The sequence below is a fragment of the Balaenoptera borealis genome (genome assembly GCF_965194805.1).
Source record: "Balaenoptera borealis genome assembly, chromosome: X".
In the NCBI taxonomy this organism is placed as follows: domain Eukaryota; kingdom Metazoa; phylum Chordata; class Mammalia; order Artiodactyla; family Balaenopteridae; genus Balaenoptera; species Balaenoptera borealis.
This window is the reverse complement of record NC_138881.1, coordinates 21,403,697-21,417,870: the sequence shown is the minus strand read 5'-3', so window position 1 is coordinate 21,417,870 and position 14,174 is coordinate 21,403,697. Positions and strand designations below refer to the sequence as shown.

The following is a 14,174-nucleotide window of genomic DNA, read 5'->3' as shown; positions in this document are numbered from 1 at the left end:
AAACAAGAAAAATAAAAATTAAGCCATTAATAAACCAGCTAAAAAAATACATACCACAGAAGTGTGAGTGAAAGGGAGGCCGTGGGGGTGCTTTATCTAGTGCAAAGCTGTGATGCACCAACGCTGCCACAGCAATAATCTGCCAAGAAAGGAGAAGAAAATCACTTATCAGATACCTACTATGCAGTCTGCATTCTCACCACAACCAGCGAGAACAGAAAAAGATACAGATTTTAATCCGTAAGAATACGTTAACTTTTTATTACGGAAGTATTTAAACAAATAAAAAATAGAATAATAAAATCAGCTCTCATACACCGATCACCCAGCTTCAATCATCAACTCATCAACAGCCCTACCCCACATTATTTTGAAGCAAAACGCATACCTATCACTTTATCCAGAAATATGTCAGCAGGTATCCCTAACCAAGGTTTCTCAACCTTGGCGCTATGGACATTTTAGGCCGAATAATTCTTTGTTGTGGTGCTGCCCTGTGCATTGTGGGACGTTTAGCAGCATCCCTGGCTGCCAACAGCACCGCTCCCCACTCCCCAGTCTCCAAGCTGTGACACCAAAAATGTCTCCAGACATGGCCAAAAACCCCTTGAGGGTTAAAATCTCACCAAATTGAGAGCCATTACTTTAAAAGATGAAAAGTTTTTAAAATGCAGTACAATCATCTCAGCTAATTCAATTAACAGTGTTTCCTTAAAATCATTAAACATCCAGGCAGGATTCAAATTCTCATGTTTTCCCAACTATCTCAATTTTATTTACCAAGTAAGTCCGTACTTTGCAACTGGTTCATATGTTAAACTAAGTACAACTCTTCCCCATCTATTATTTCTTGCAATTTATTTGTTGAAGAAACTGGGTGGTTTTGCCCCGTAGAGTGCCCCCCCAGTATAGACTCTGCTGCTTGTATCCCAATAATGTCATTTAACATGTTCCTCTGTTTCTGTACTGCCTGTATATTCATACGTAGATCTGAAGGCTTGATAAAAATCAGATTTTTTGGCAAGAATTCTTTGGAGGTGCTACTGATCACTGGTTATCACATCAGGTCTGGTTATCTCTACTCCAGTGATACTAGCAGCCTCTGAAAATCACTGCCTAGATCCATTATCTCATTAGAGGTTGCAAAGTGGTCACATTCAATTTTTCCTTTATTTTATTTATTTATTAGCTGGAAACCTTCTATGAAGACAAACCTCCCCTCATCGATTATTTGGTTACCTGAGACACAATATATGTTCAAAAAAGTCAAGATAAATGCTTGATTCAATCTCTTTATTTACCAGTTTGCAAAATAATGAGTTAGTTCCCTAGCTTTCTTCACAGGTGAGCAATGCGGTGCTGTGTTTACAGCATCATTATGAAGTCGTATGTTTCAATCTGTTGCAGTTATACATGCTCAAATTGTCCCATCTTTGGTGTAGGAAACTCTTCAAGTTTACTCTTGAGTCCTTCTGACATATCTTCAGTAGATTTTAATATCGTCCTTGCTTTCTAGTATAACAAGAAGTTCCAGGCTTATCCTGGACATTTCCTGCCCCAAATCAGCTATTTCTTCACAAAACCCTATTTCCTTCCTGGGGAAATGGTATTTAGAAACCTCACTCTGGGTGCTGGAAGGATTTTTTTTAACTAATTAAAATTTCCCCGAACACTTAACTATTAAATATCTACTATATCAACTATTATTAAAAGATCAAATCACATACAAAAAAAAAAATTGCCAAAAGGCTGTTAAAAAAGATCCCCATCAATGTCAAAGGATTTAGAAGCAAACACAAAGAAGCTCCCATTGACCAAAGAGAGACAATTTAAGCAGCAAAAATAACAAGAATAATTAATGATTGCAATAGATTGAAATATACTAAGTATATATAAAGCCCATGAGTTTATAATGATAGTCCATAAAAGAGGAAGCAAAGATAAGTAACAAGAAAAATAAACAAATCTATGTCAACAGTGCACATAATGTAGGTCCCCAACTTCCTACTCAGAAAACTGGCAGCAAAAGAGAAAGAAGTACACATTTATCTCTTCTTTCCTATATGAAGTACTGCAGCATAACCAAATAGTACTGGTTAATGAGGAAGAGTTAATTTTATAGAAAAATTTAACTAATAATCATTCTAATATTTCACATGCTTAACTTTAAACATGGAAAGGACGACGGAATTAGAAGACCATTTTACAACTCCTAATGAAATATCTAATTTAGGCAAAAATTAGATCAGTGGTTCTCAACCGGGAACAATTTTGCCCGCAGTCCCCAGGGGGCATTTGGAGATGTCTGCAGGCATTTCTGGTTGTCAGGACTAGGCGATAGGGGCGATATTTGGCATTGGGTGGAGGCCAGGGATACTGTTAAACATCCCACAATGCACAGGACAGCTCCCACAACAAGTTCATTCGGCCCAAACATCAGTAGTGCCAAGGTTAAAAAACTTGAACCTACTAATCAATCATAGCCCCACTAATAGTGGTTTAACCAGACATTACGTGCCTACTGATACGACCCAATATGAAATACACTGTACCACCTACACAGTATTTTGGCAAAAAAAAGTTAAACCTGAACGTAATCAATTCGGCAGTGCTACTGAGCAGGGGTGGATACTTTTTTCTGTAAAGGGCCAAAAAGTAAATATTTTAGCCTTTCAGGTCACAGGGTCTCTGTCATGACTACTAACTTTGCTGCCGTGGTACAAAAGCAGCTGTAGATAATATGTGAACAAACAGACATGCTGTCTTCCAGTGAACTTTATTTACAGAAACAGGTGATGGGCTAGATTTGCCCACAGGCCACAGTTTGCCAACCCCTGGTATACAGGAAGAAATCCAATGATACAAGGAAGCAAACAAATACAGAAAATGGGTCATTCTTCGAGACCACCAACAGTGATTCCTCAATAAGTCAATGTCACTGAAAAAGCTGGAGGGGGTGGGAGGGAGCTGCTCACATTTAAAAGGGATTCAAGAAACAAAAATTAAACACCGTCTGTGGATCTTGTATAAATCCTGACTCAAATAAATCAACTGTTAAAAGACATTTCTGAGAAATAGAGTCATGTGACTATGGACTAGGTATTTTAGCTGGTATCAAGGAATCACTGTTAATGTTAATAGGGGTGATAATGGTATTCTATAAGAAAGTGTGCATGTTTTGAGAGATGCATACCAAAGTATACAGGGGTAAAATGATACAATGTCTGAGATTAGCTTTAAAATACTTCAGGAGGAAAAAAAAAGAAGGGGGGCGATAAACAAGTGTGACAAAATCTTGCTAAATGGTGAATATGAGTGATGGGTATATAGGAGTTCATTATATTATTCTATGTCCATTTGAAGTTCTCCAAAATAAAAAAATTTTAAAAACAAAAAGTCCAGCAATTTAAGTCTTTTAAAAAAAAAAACCTCCAACACCAGACAAATTCAATTCATTCTTCAAAATGGAGTTTGGTAGTGAATTAGTATTCTTTCCCTTCCAAAACGAACAACCTTCCCTTACAGAAAAGCTGTACAAGTGCAAGAAGTATCGCACCTCTGGCATAGGTACAGAATCTGTCCTATTTCTTTACCTCATTTTCATGTGTCTTTGCATTCTGCATTGTCTTCATGCTCAAAGACATGACCACAAGTGGAGGAGGACCAACATCCTTAATTACATTCACCAGGTGCGGTTTCAAGGCCACTGCCTCAACTTTACACCAACTGATTGGCTGATTCAAGAGCTCTGAAAAAGAAAAGAAACAAAAGATCAATAGGTATTTGCTGAAAAAGAAAAGTTACTATAATTAAGATATCTGTGATTAACCGAGATGGTCTTCAATCCTACCTTCTACTAAGAATGTCTTATTATAACATCTAACTAAAAATAAACCACGTTATTGGATTGTATGCAAATCTTCGTGTGTGTAAACATATGTTCACTTTCCTGGGAAAAAAGTCCACAGCTTTCATCTGACTTTCCAAAAAATCCAAGACCCAAAATAGGTTTGCAAAAGCCACAGCACTGCCTTAGAGGAATCAAAGAAAAACAGTTTTAAGAGATTCATGAAGACAAAAGAGAGTATCACAAATGCAAGTATTGGAAAACATCAGGTAAGAGACCATACATGCATTATCCACACCGGGCAGTGATGTTTTGCTCCTTCAGAAGTCAGCAGTTCACTATGTAGAACAGCTGAGCCACATCAGCCAGGTCGGAAGTCCACGCTGACAGCAACACAATGAAGGATGCACCCAAATGCCCGAGTAGGCTAACTAAAGCCTCCCTCCCACTAAAGTGCTAAGCACCACGGTGAAAGAGTGATTTCAAACATACTTCCTATACTCACTCAAGGAAAACCTTAAAGAAACAAACATTAAAAAGGAAGTGGTCGCACTGAAATTGAGTCCAATTCTTTAACTTCTAGAAACCGCATCTAACAGCAATTTACTTAGCATTCTGAAAGTAAATTTTCCCTTACGTGGATTTTTTACTTCGAGCCAACAAGGTCCTTTGATCTTTCTGTTCATCAAGAACAGTTCCAAGCTGGATGTGTTGGTCCCAAATACATGAGAAAAAGTTTCTCCTTTCAAATCCTGAGGAAGCTGGGGCATTTCAGCCTGAAAAAGGCAAAGAAGAAAAAAAAATCTTTTTTTGGTTAAAACTATTACTTCACATTTTCCAAAGTCTGTATTTGAAATAAACAAAAGTCTCTCTATGAACCACCAGAAGAAACCCCTTTGATATATATGAAATGTAATTTGCCACAAATGAAATCCATAACAATTCACAGTAGGAAACAAAAACAACTCACAATGACAAAATAATGCATCTTGATGACACCCATTAGAAGAAAAATGGGCCAAGAAGCTCCCGCAAAAGAGGATTTCTGTCCAGAGCTGTACATGCCTTACTGATAAAGAATAGCCAAATAAGTACAACTCCTTTAGAAGAATGAAAGCGAGAGAGCGGGACGTTCGGCTTGCGAGCGGGAACCTCTTAGTCGTGCACGGAGAAAGAACGATTTAAAAATGGGTGATGTTGAGAAGGGCAAGAAGATTTTTGTTCAGAAGTGTGCCCAGTGCCATACTCTGGAAAAGGGAGGCAAGCACAAGACTGGGCCAAATCTCCATGGCCTGTTTGGGTGAAAGACAGCTCAGACTTTCAGATTCTCTTACACAGATGCCAACAAGAACAAAGGCATCACCTGGGGAGAGGAGACGCTGATGGGAGTATTTGGAGAATCCCAAGAAGTACATCCCTGGAACAAAAATGTTCTTCGCTGGCATTAAGAAGAAGGGAGAAAGGGCAGACTTGATAGCTTATCTCAAAAAAGCTACTAATGCGTAATCGTTGGCCACTGCCTTATTTATTATGAAACAAATGTCTCATGACTTTTTATGTGTACCATATTTAAATTGATCTCATACACTAGAACTCAGATCATGAATGGCTGAGGTAATATTTCTGTCCTGATTTAAATAAGATTGGCTTGTGGCTAAATGAATATGGTCAGCTTTTTGAATTTTGATAGTAATTCTGGTTCAAAAAGTACTATCACTGTTTTCCCCTTCTAAAGAGATGATTAAACTTGAATAAGGAATGTTAAACTTGTCAGCGATACGGTGAATGCCTTCTCAAACCCTATAGGAGACTGGTTTTATATTTAGATTTCTGTAACTGGTTATATTAATATATTTAAATATTGAGAAGCTCCCTTAACTGTCTCATAGACCAGCAAGATTCACCTGTGTTTCAAGTTGTGTTCGTTTGCCTGTTAAGGCAAGGGCTGAAGATATACTGACAACGTCCACTTTATCTTTTTGGTCTTAACTATGCCAATTTAATTAAAATTCTCCATCTAAAATATTGCGTTTTACTTAACGAAAGGAATTTTAGTGTGGTTTATGTATAGCATCAAATAAAGAATATTTAGTACTTCTCACATTTTATAGATGATCTTTAAGATCAGATGCTTTTAAAACTCACTGTGACAAGATATGTTAGGAAACTTGCTTGTGAATTCTCTACAAAGTCAGACTAAGTTATAATTCAGGATTGTCTTTTAAACAGGTATTCAGAAACACAACTGTAGAACTACTGTAGATGTGTGATGGGTAATGGTGCTTTTCCCAACTCAGAAGGGTTAAGGTAGAGGAGCTTTATCATTAGCACAAATTTGTAAATTATCCGAACATAAGGCTTGAGAATTAAAAACAAAGTCACAGATCAAAAAAATAAATAAATAAAAGCAAGGGAGTAGGACTCATTCAAAATGCTTCCATGGAGAAAATTTTTTATGGGAGACAGTGTTTTATTTTTCTTTTCGTAAGAAATATTCGTGTTCTCAAGTTCTATATATATTGCCATGTGTGCTCTGATGAATACAGCCTAAACAAACCGATAATAAATTCAGTAATTTTCTTACATTATCTGAGCAAAAAATAATGATACTGGTTATCATCTTCCTGTTGATGCTTGAAACAGTTGCTGCTTATAGAGCAATTTAAGACCAGGAATAATTACTAGTGCATCAGTTGAATGCTACATACATTCCTCAGATTAGAAATCCACAGCTAAAATTATCAAGTCATAAGCAATGTATTTCATCACAACTTTATTAATAATTTACACATGGCATGCAAGAAATGTTATTTCAAATTCATTTCTAAATAAAAGTTTTGACAATTACAAAAAAAAAAATGCTTCCGTGGTACTTTTCATCACCACTGTCAGAGATATTTCTTAAGTTTCCCTTTTCCAACATCATGAGATCAAAACACTAGAACGGAGAGGTAAAGAGAGGTAAAGGTCCAGTTAATTAACATCCCGCAGCAGTGACCTTGTCTGTCACGGGAGCAAGAGTAGCACTACAGTGACGCTACTGACGCTCTTGTCTCACCTTTCCACTGCTCAGAGGGACACTTCAACAGACTAATGATGTTCAACTCCATCTTGTGGCATTCATTCCACTTGACAAACAGTTGTGCAATTTCAACTTATTTATATAAAGATGCATACTTGAAAGCAGAGAAAGGCAGTATAACCTATAGTCTACATATTTAAATTCATTTTATTCATTTTAATTATTCATGACTATAAGTTCACTTCAATGAACTGTAAGCTTGAAGAGCCCTGCCAATACTCCTAATTGAAAGCCAGTTGAAATTTCAAAAATAGGAAAATGCCATTTTCAAGCAAAATCCATTCATTTTCTTTGTTTGACTTACCGAGTATCTAACTTCCAAGTACTCAGATTTCTCTGGAACATCAGGTATCTCAAAAGCATAGCTCTTTTCCACTGCCTGGATAAGTTGGTATTTAAAAATCATTAAGATAAAAAGACTTTTCACAAATTAAATTGACAAGCATTACATATACAACGCATGTCTCTGTATTTAATCATTATGGAACAGAAAGGTAAATAAAGCACCTTTTCCCCCTCTCAACGGGGACTAAAATAGCCAGTGGCAAAATGTTAAAAAGACTTCTTTTGGACACTAGAGAACTTAGAAGTATTTGCATTCAAGAGAGGTGATAAAACATTAAAAATGTTTACAATGTCAATGCACTAAATTATTTGCTACTCTTTGATACTAAGCAACTCCATCTTGCTAGAAAAATTAATAATAAACATTATAATCATAGCTCACATGTACTGAGTGCTTGCTATGTACCAAGGATTGTTGTAATCACTAATCCCAATTAATTGACTTAACCCTTCCAACAGCTCTTGAAATAAGGCCCCATTTCTCAGGTGAAGAAACAGGCCCAGAGAAGTCACTCAGCACTTGTTCAAGGTCACAGAACAGGAAGTGGTAGGGCTAGGACTTAAAGCACAAGCAGTCTAGCCTGAGCACCTATGCTCTTCACCATTGCACCACATTGCTTCTAGAATTTTAGAGACCTGATCCATCAGCCACAAGTCAAAAAGCTCAAATAGTTCAGACGGTTAGCCTCATCTTCAGCAACTCAATCCTCCCTTTATTGCAATCACTGTTAATATAGCCAGTGTGCTGAGGGACTTACAGCCCCACAACTATGGCCAAAGGCATCAATATCTCACTAAAATGAAGACAACTGATCAATATGTATCACATAAATAGAAGAACTTTGTTCTATCAGAAACTGCATCACAGACCATGACTTTTAAAGATTTAACTTTCTGACCAAGACAACTTGTCAATAACCAATGTAAACAAGATCAGAACAGTTTCTTCTCCATCTCAGAGTAAGAACACAAGCTATGCTTCAAGTACTGGAAGCAATTACTTTGCTAATGTTATCTTTTTATTCAAATTAATGAACATTATACACAGTTTAAAGAGAAAGAATAACTATTTTTATAAATCTAACATATTGGTTTTACATTGCTATCTATGAAATTTCCATTCAATGAATTATAGCCACACAGAAGGTATTTTGCAAAAAGAAGATATGCAATAACTATTTGCTAAATCAGGAAATTAACAAACAACCAATATAAAGACCTGAAAAAATTATCATCAAATACAAACCTTGGACTTGAATTTCATAATCTTATATTTTGCTGCTATTTTCTCGTCAAATTCATCATAAACATCCTTCATTGTAACTGGAGTTCCACTTTCTTTCCCTGTATTTTGATCAATTTTCTGCTTTCCCATGGAGAGGGGAGGGGAGGAGAAAAAATATCTGTACATAAGATCTTTTCAACCACCAGAAACCCAAGGCTAAATCAACTTTCATCTTCACGCATTTAAACATTTAATAGAATAAGGTGAGTTCAAAGATACAAATGGACCCAAAAATGTACTAAATCCAACACCCAAGTCCTCCCAATGGCATCATAAAAGCAAGCCAGAGATAAAGATGATCAATCCTACAAAATGGGAGAATAGTGTTGTAAATCTTGACCAAGACGCTTCACAGTTCAACTGAGATGGGGAGCGGCTGGGGTTGAGAGGGGAGTGTGGATGTTAAGTCCCAATAAAAAGAAGGAGCAAATGGAATTGACCTTGTTAAATGGCTGTGGAGGAAATAACAAAACCATGAAAACTGGGCCAAGCACCATGTCATATTTTAGAGTCATAAACTCCCAACCCCAATAATTATGGAAATGGGGAGTGGGAGGGAAAGACAGCATTATGTACTGAAACTCAGGCACTTTTACGTTCTTTCTAACAAGTTGAAAAACAGATAGTGTTTCACTCCACTTCTCCCAATGTCTAATGGAGCTGCTGACAATCAGTGGTCACGAGGCAGGCGATAAGAAAGGTTGTAGATAATCCACAGCCCTGTCGAAGGACAGGGTTGGTGGCAGAAGACAGAATACACTTGGAATTAGAAGCTGTCTACTAAGGTTTACCGTTTCACGAGGAAGGAAGTAGAGCGTTCGCTCAATGTTTTTCACCATGACACAACAGCTCACATGGGTTTGGGCGAATTCGATCCAAACTTTGCCAAACAGAAATACCACACCTACAAGAATAAGGAAAAACCATGAGAAAATAAACATTTCAATTATATCACATTAAAGGGACGATGTAAAAGCTCACTGAATGTGTCCACACATTTATGCTTTGGTAAGTCATTTCTTACAGCAAATGTATCTGCTGCCCAATCCCAAAAACTAGTTCCTTTACTCAGTACCTATGCCATGACAATATCACATCAGTAAAACCTGTGACCACTGGGAGGACAGGGAACAGAATGATTCTCTAACTTGGTGGAAGCATTTTCCCCTAGAATTAGGGAGACATCCCAGGTAAATGGAGACAAACCTCAGTTATCAGGGAGACATCCCAGGCCTGAGGAGAAACACCCGGATAACTACTGAGACACACTAGGTCAGTGTAGAAACCGCTGGGGAATTAGAGAGACATCCCGGCTCAATGTAGACAGACCTCAAAAACTAGGGAGACATCCTAGATCAGTGTAGGAGGAAAAAAAAGACATTTTCCCTAGAACCAGGATTACCCAGATTAAGAGAAATAAAAAAAGCAACTTATTCTCCAACAAATCTCGTATTTAAACCTCTTGTGAGAACTCTGAAAATATAATACTAAATTCCTTTTTAACTTGTACTTACCAACAAAAATTAACATTCATGTGTAAGGATAACTATGTATGGTATATCAGTATTCTCCTGTATGTAAAATTGTGTTTTGGAAAAACAAAATTCATCTCATATCTTATTCCATATAATAGTAAATATCTCCTAATAGGGCTAAACTATTATCTTCTATTTCACCCTTTCCACCTCACAGACTACTGAAGACATCTGGCTGGGTAGCGTTTGTAATGTTCCTCCCTCTTCTATTTCAGTTTAACAAATGGGGTCTAGTAACCAAATCCTTTTGAGATCCCTAAGTAACGTAGACCACAAAGTAAACCAAGCCTTTCTGGACATCAAGCCATTGCTCATGAAACATGGCCATCAAGAAAGGACTCCAGGGCTTCCCTGGTGGCGCAGTGGTTAAGAATCCGCCTGCCAAAAAAAAAAAAAAAGAGAATCCGCCTGCCAATGCAGGCGACATGGGTTCGAGCCCTGGTCTGGGAAGATCCCACATGCCGCGAAGCGAGTAAGCCTGTGCGCCACAATTACCGAGGCTGCGCTCTAGAGCCCGCGAGCCACAGCTACTGAAGTCCGTATGTCACAACTACTAAAGCCTGTGCGCCTAGAGCCTGTGCTCTGCAACAAGAGAAGCCACCACAATGAGAAGCCCACGCACCACAACGAAGAGTAGCCCCCATTCACTGCAACTAGAGAAAGCCTGCGCGCAGCAACAAAGACCCAACTCAGCCAAAAATAAATAAATAAATAAATTAATTAATTAATTAAAAAAAAAGAAAGGACTCGAGGGAATTCCCTGGCAGTCCAGTGGTTAGGACTTCATGCTCTCACTGCTGAGGGCCTGGGTTCAATCCCTGATCCAGGAACTAAAATCCCACGTGGCCAAAAAAAAAGGACTCCAGAGATTTGATAGTCAACCTAAGAGACGGTCACTGCGCAAAATCCCAGGCTCCATGAATAATTAGACAGCAGTAATGAACATAGCCGCTCTATAGGGCCACTTGCCTGAGGCACTAAGAAAATTCTGGCACATGCAAAGGCTACTGTTCACAAGGCAAATTACTCCAGTTTCACAAGATAGCTCATCAGTGCTTCCTTTTGTCACTCGTTCTAGTAGAAATAAGACCATCTAAGAATTTTCATTTCTGCAGATGATTAAAATTCTTACAAGAGTTGTGTAATTTTCAGCTGGGGTAAAAGAGGCGGGGGTGGGGGGGGAGATAGGGGAGAGGGAAGGGAGGACTGTGGGGATGATTAAAAAAGAAAAAAGTCACAGTAGCTCAGAAAATTAAAAGTCATCCTCACAACAGTTAGAGACGAAAAACCAAAATTCCATGCAAAGAAAAATAAAGACCCTAATATTGGATTCAAAGATTCAAATAGCTCATTTTACAGTCAAACTAATATCACGTTTCATGTAACACATTTGACACTGTTTATGCCTCATTTGCCACAAAAAGATCACGGTAAACAAAGATTACATTCCCCTTAAAGTTACTAGCTGAAACCAGGTGCAGTCAGGATTATTCAACCTTGAAAAAGTCATAATGAAGACAGGATATCTTCCCATATGCAAAGAGTAAGATTCTTTTCATAATTATGGAGCATTCAGCAACAACTGACTTACTTAGAATCTGTAAGAAAGTGAGAAACAATAACAGGGTCTTTAGGAGTACTTCGTTTTTATTAGCAACATTGATTTCACCAAGGCTCAGTGATCATTACCTGCTATCATGATGAAACTGTTCAACCCTCTGAGATTACAGGACTTTTTTTTTTTTTTAAGCCATCTTATTTAACCCGTTGGCATCAATCACAGAGGACACAACTTCAGAAGTACCACAGAACAGCAGAGTGGATTGCGAGTGAGAAGCCCTGAACTCTGCCTCTGAGGAGCTGACCACTTTATCTTTTGGAGCCTCAGCTTCCTCTGCTTTAAGTGAGTAACTAGAGATGATGGTCTCTGAGGCCTTTTCCAGCACTAGAAACTCCCTTTTACCTTAGCAATTAGAAGACAGGCCAGTAACAGACTGGTACCTCTTTCAACTGCAAAATATTTCCCAATAGTGGTTGAAAAGGCCCATCCATGACTATGGTCAGTACCAGAATTCAACAACAATATATACCATAAATCGGTTGCTTTGCAAATATAGCTGTGCTTCAACATGCTTCAATCTTAACCTACAACATCCATTACTATAGATCAACACTAGCTAACAGAAATTTCTGTGATGACAGAATTCTTCCCTATCTGTGCTATCCATGGATAGGGTAGCTATCCACATGTGGGTACTGAGCACTTGAAATGTGACTAGTGGCTGAGAAGCTGAACTTTAAATTTTATTTCATTTTAATTAATTTAAACTTAAAGAGTTGCATGTGGCCAGCGGCTACCATAGTAGACAGCGCAGCTCTAGACCCCTGCCCTGCAAAATGATGCTGTTTTTTACTAAGAGTATCAACCAGTAAGCAATAGATAGAAGTAATAAACTCATTTTCACACAGGAAAGAGAGGGTTGTTGTTTCCTAAGGTTCTAATTTTTGGCAACTGACACCAGCAATCTGATGCTTTATATGTGGATTTATGGGAGGAAGACCATCCACTTTTGTGTTAGCCATTCTTACTCCACACTGCTACAAGGCTTCAAGAGGCAGACTTGGTAATAGCAGCAAATGCAATGCTGATTCTCTGAAACCTTTCATGTGCATCTACAGGACTGTCGCTGTGCAGTTTATTTCAATGAACATTTATTGAACATCTACTATGTAACTGGCATCATCCTAGATGCTGAAAATAAAAGGTCCCAGCCCTCCAGGAGTTTAAAGGCTTTGGGGGAAAAGACAACACAGAAGCAGATCTTTTCAAAATAATACGACAAATGCTGCAATGGGTAAGGGTTCGATGGGGGTCACAGAAAGGGCTCTTAGGCCAGTTTGGAGGAGGATTAGGAAATTTTGGGAGACCACACTGGGGCTGAGCCAGGTGAGGGCATTCTAGGCAGACAAATACAGTGAGTAAAAGGATATGGTATAAAGAGCAGTAGGTACATACAGCAAACTATTTCTAGGACACAAAAGTCCTACACAGCAGGCAACAGAAGCCCTGCTGAGGAACTTGGACTGTAAGTCGCAGGCAGCAGCCACTGCGGATTTTCTCTAACGAGGAAATGACGTCCTGAGCAATCACTCAGGCTGCAGTGTGGAGGATGACAGCTGAGGGATCAATTAGGAGGCTGGGTTCAGTAGCAGGAAGGGCTCAAGGGTGGGAGTTGCGAGGAGAGAGAGAAGACAGCTTGTCTAGTTTAGAAGGAGAAAACTAATAAGACTTGGTGAGGGAAGTGAGGAAAGGGGGGACTCAAGGCTGGCTCCCAGGTTTCTGGTTTTGATGGGACCATTAATCAAGTCAGGGAATAAAAGCCAGCCTGGAGCAGACACAGCAAAGCACAGGGAGTGGCACCAGGATGGGCAGGCCCACCACGTCACCCAACTCCAGTGAGCACCAGCCATGCTGCTGTGCTGGGAGGTCACACGACACACACGTGAAAATGGTGTCCCCTGAAGCTGTACCATGGGGCCGCCCTGAGTATAATTTGCAAAGCCTCATGAAATCACACTTGCCGGCCCACCTCGCACCAGCGAGTTACAAAGCAGGCAAAGAGGTGAGAGGGTCTAACCAGATCATCTTGCCCTAGCTCAGGTAGATGAGATACCATTTCTAAGACTGCTTACATCTTTACCTCAGCAATGAACACATGGCAGTTTGCTACTCAAGCGGCTCCACAGGAGTTTCAACTCTTTGATAAGCAGAGCATATTAATGCTGCTGCCCCGCTCTGATGGTTAATACTCAGACTCCAAGAAATCACTTTGAAAAATTCAGTTTGTATCTACCCTTAGATCCAGAAACGGATCTGAATAAAGGCAACTGTTTAAGGGTGTATACTGTATTTTTTATGAATCTGACATGCCCTATCCTGCCCAGCCCCACAGTGAAGAAGTGCTCAAAGGAGCACAGAAGGAAACTAGAGAGCCTCCTGGCTCTTTGTGAGTCGGAATTCGCAGTATCAGCTCATTCGGAGGAGGACCTGGGAATTAGCCTGGATCCCTCCTTTCCGTT

The 14,174-nt window shown here is 39.1% G+C and overlaps 1 protein-coding gene and 1 pseudogene across 4 annotated transcripts in view; one reads left to right on the top strand and one right to left on the bottom strand.

The window, feature by feature from the left end:
* The window catches only part of POLA1 (DNA polymerase alpha 1, catalytic subunit), a 292,398-nt gene that overhangs the window by 257,444 nt on the left and 20,780 nt on the right, over positions 1-14,174 (bottom strand). For all 3 annotated transcript variants that reach the window (XM_082375477.1, XM_082375478.1, XM_082375479.1), the window contains exons 11-16: positions 9,351-9,463; positions 8,521-8,637; positions 7,234-7,308; positions 4,485-4,623; positions 3,594-3,748; positions 55-139 (exon numbers count right to left, since the gene is read on the bottom strand). In XM_082375477.1, coding sequence (XP_082231603.1) covers positions 55-139; positions 3,594-3,748; positions 4,485-4,623; positions 7,234-7,308; positions 8,521-8,637; positions 9,351-9,463 — 684 coding nt within the window. The remainder of the gene's footprint in view (positions 1-54; positions 140-3,593; positions 3,749-4,484; positions 4,624-7,233; positions 7,309-8,520; positions 8,638-9,350; positions 9,464-14,174) is intronic.
* Positions 4,631-5,510, top strand: LOC309619952 (cytochrome c pseudogene; annotated as a pseudogene). The gene has a single exon. The product of its transcript is annotated as a cytochrome c pseudogene (transcript).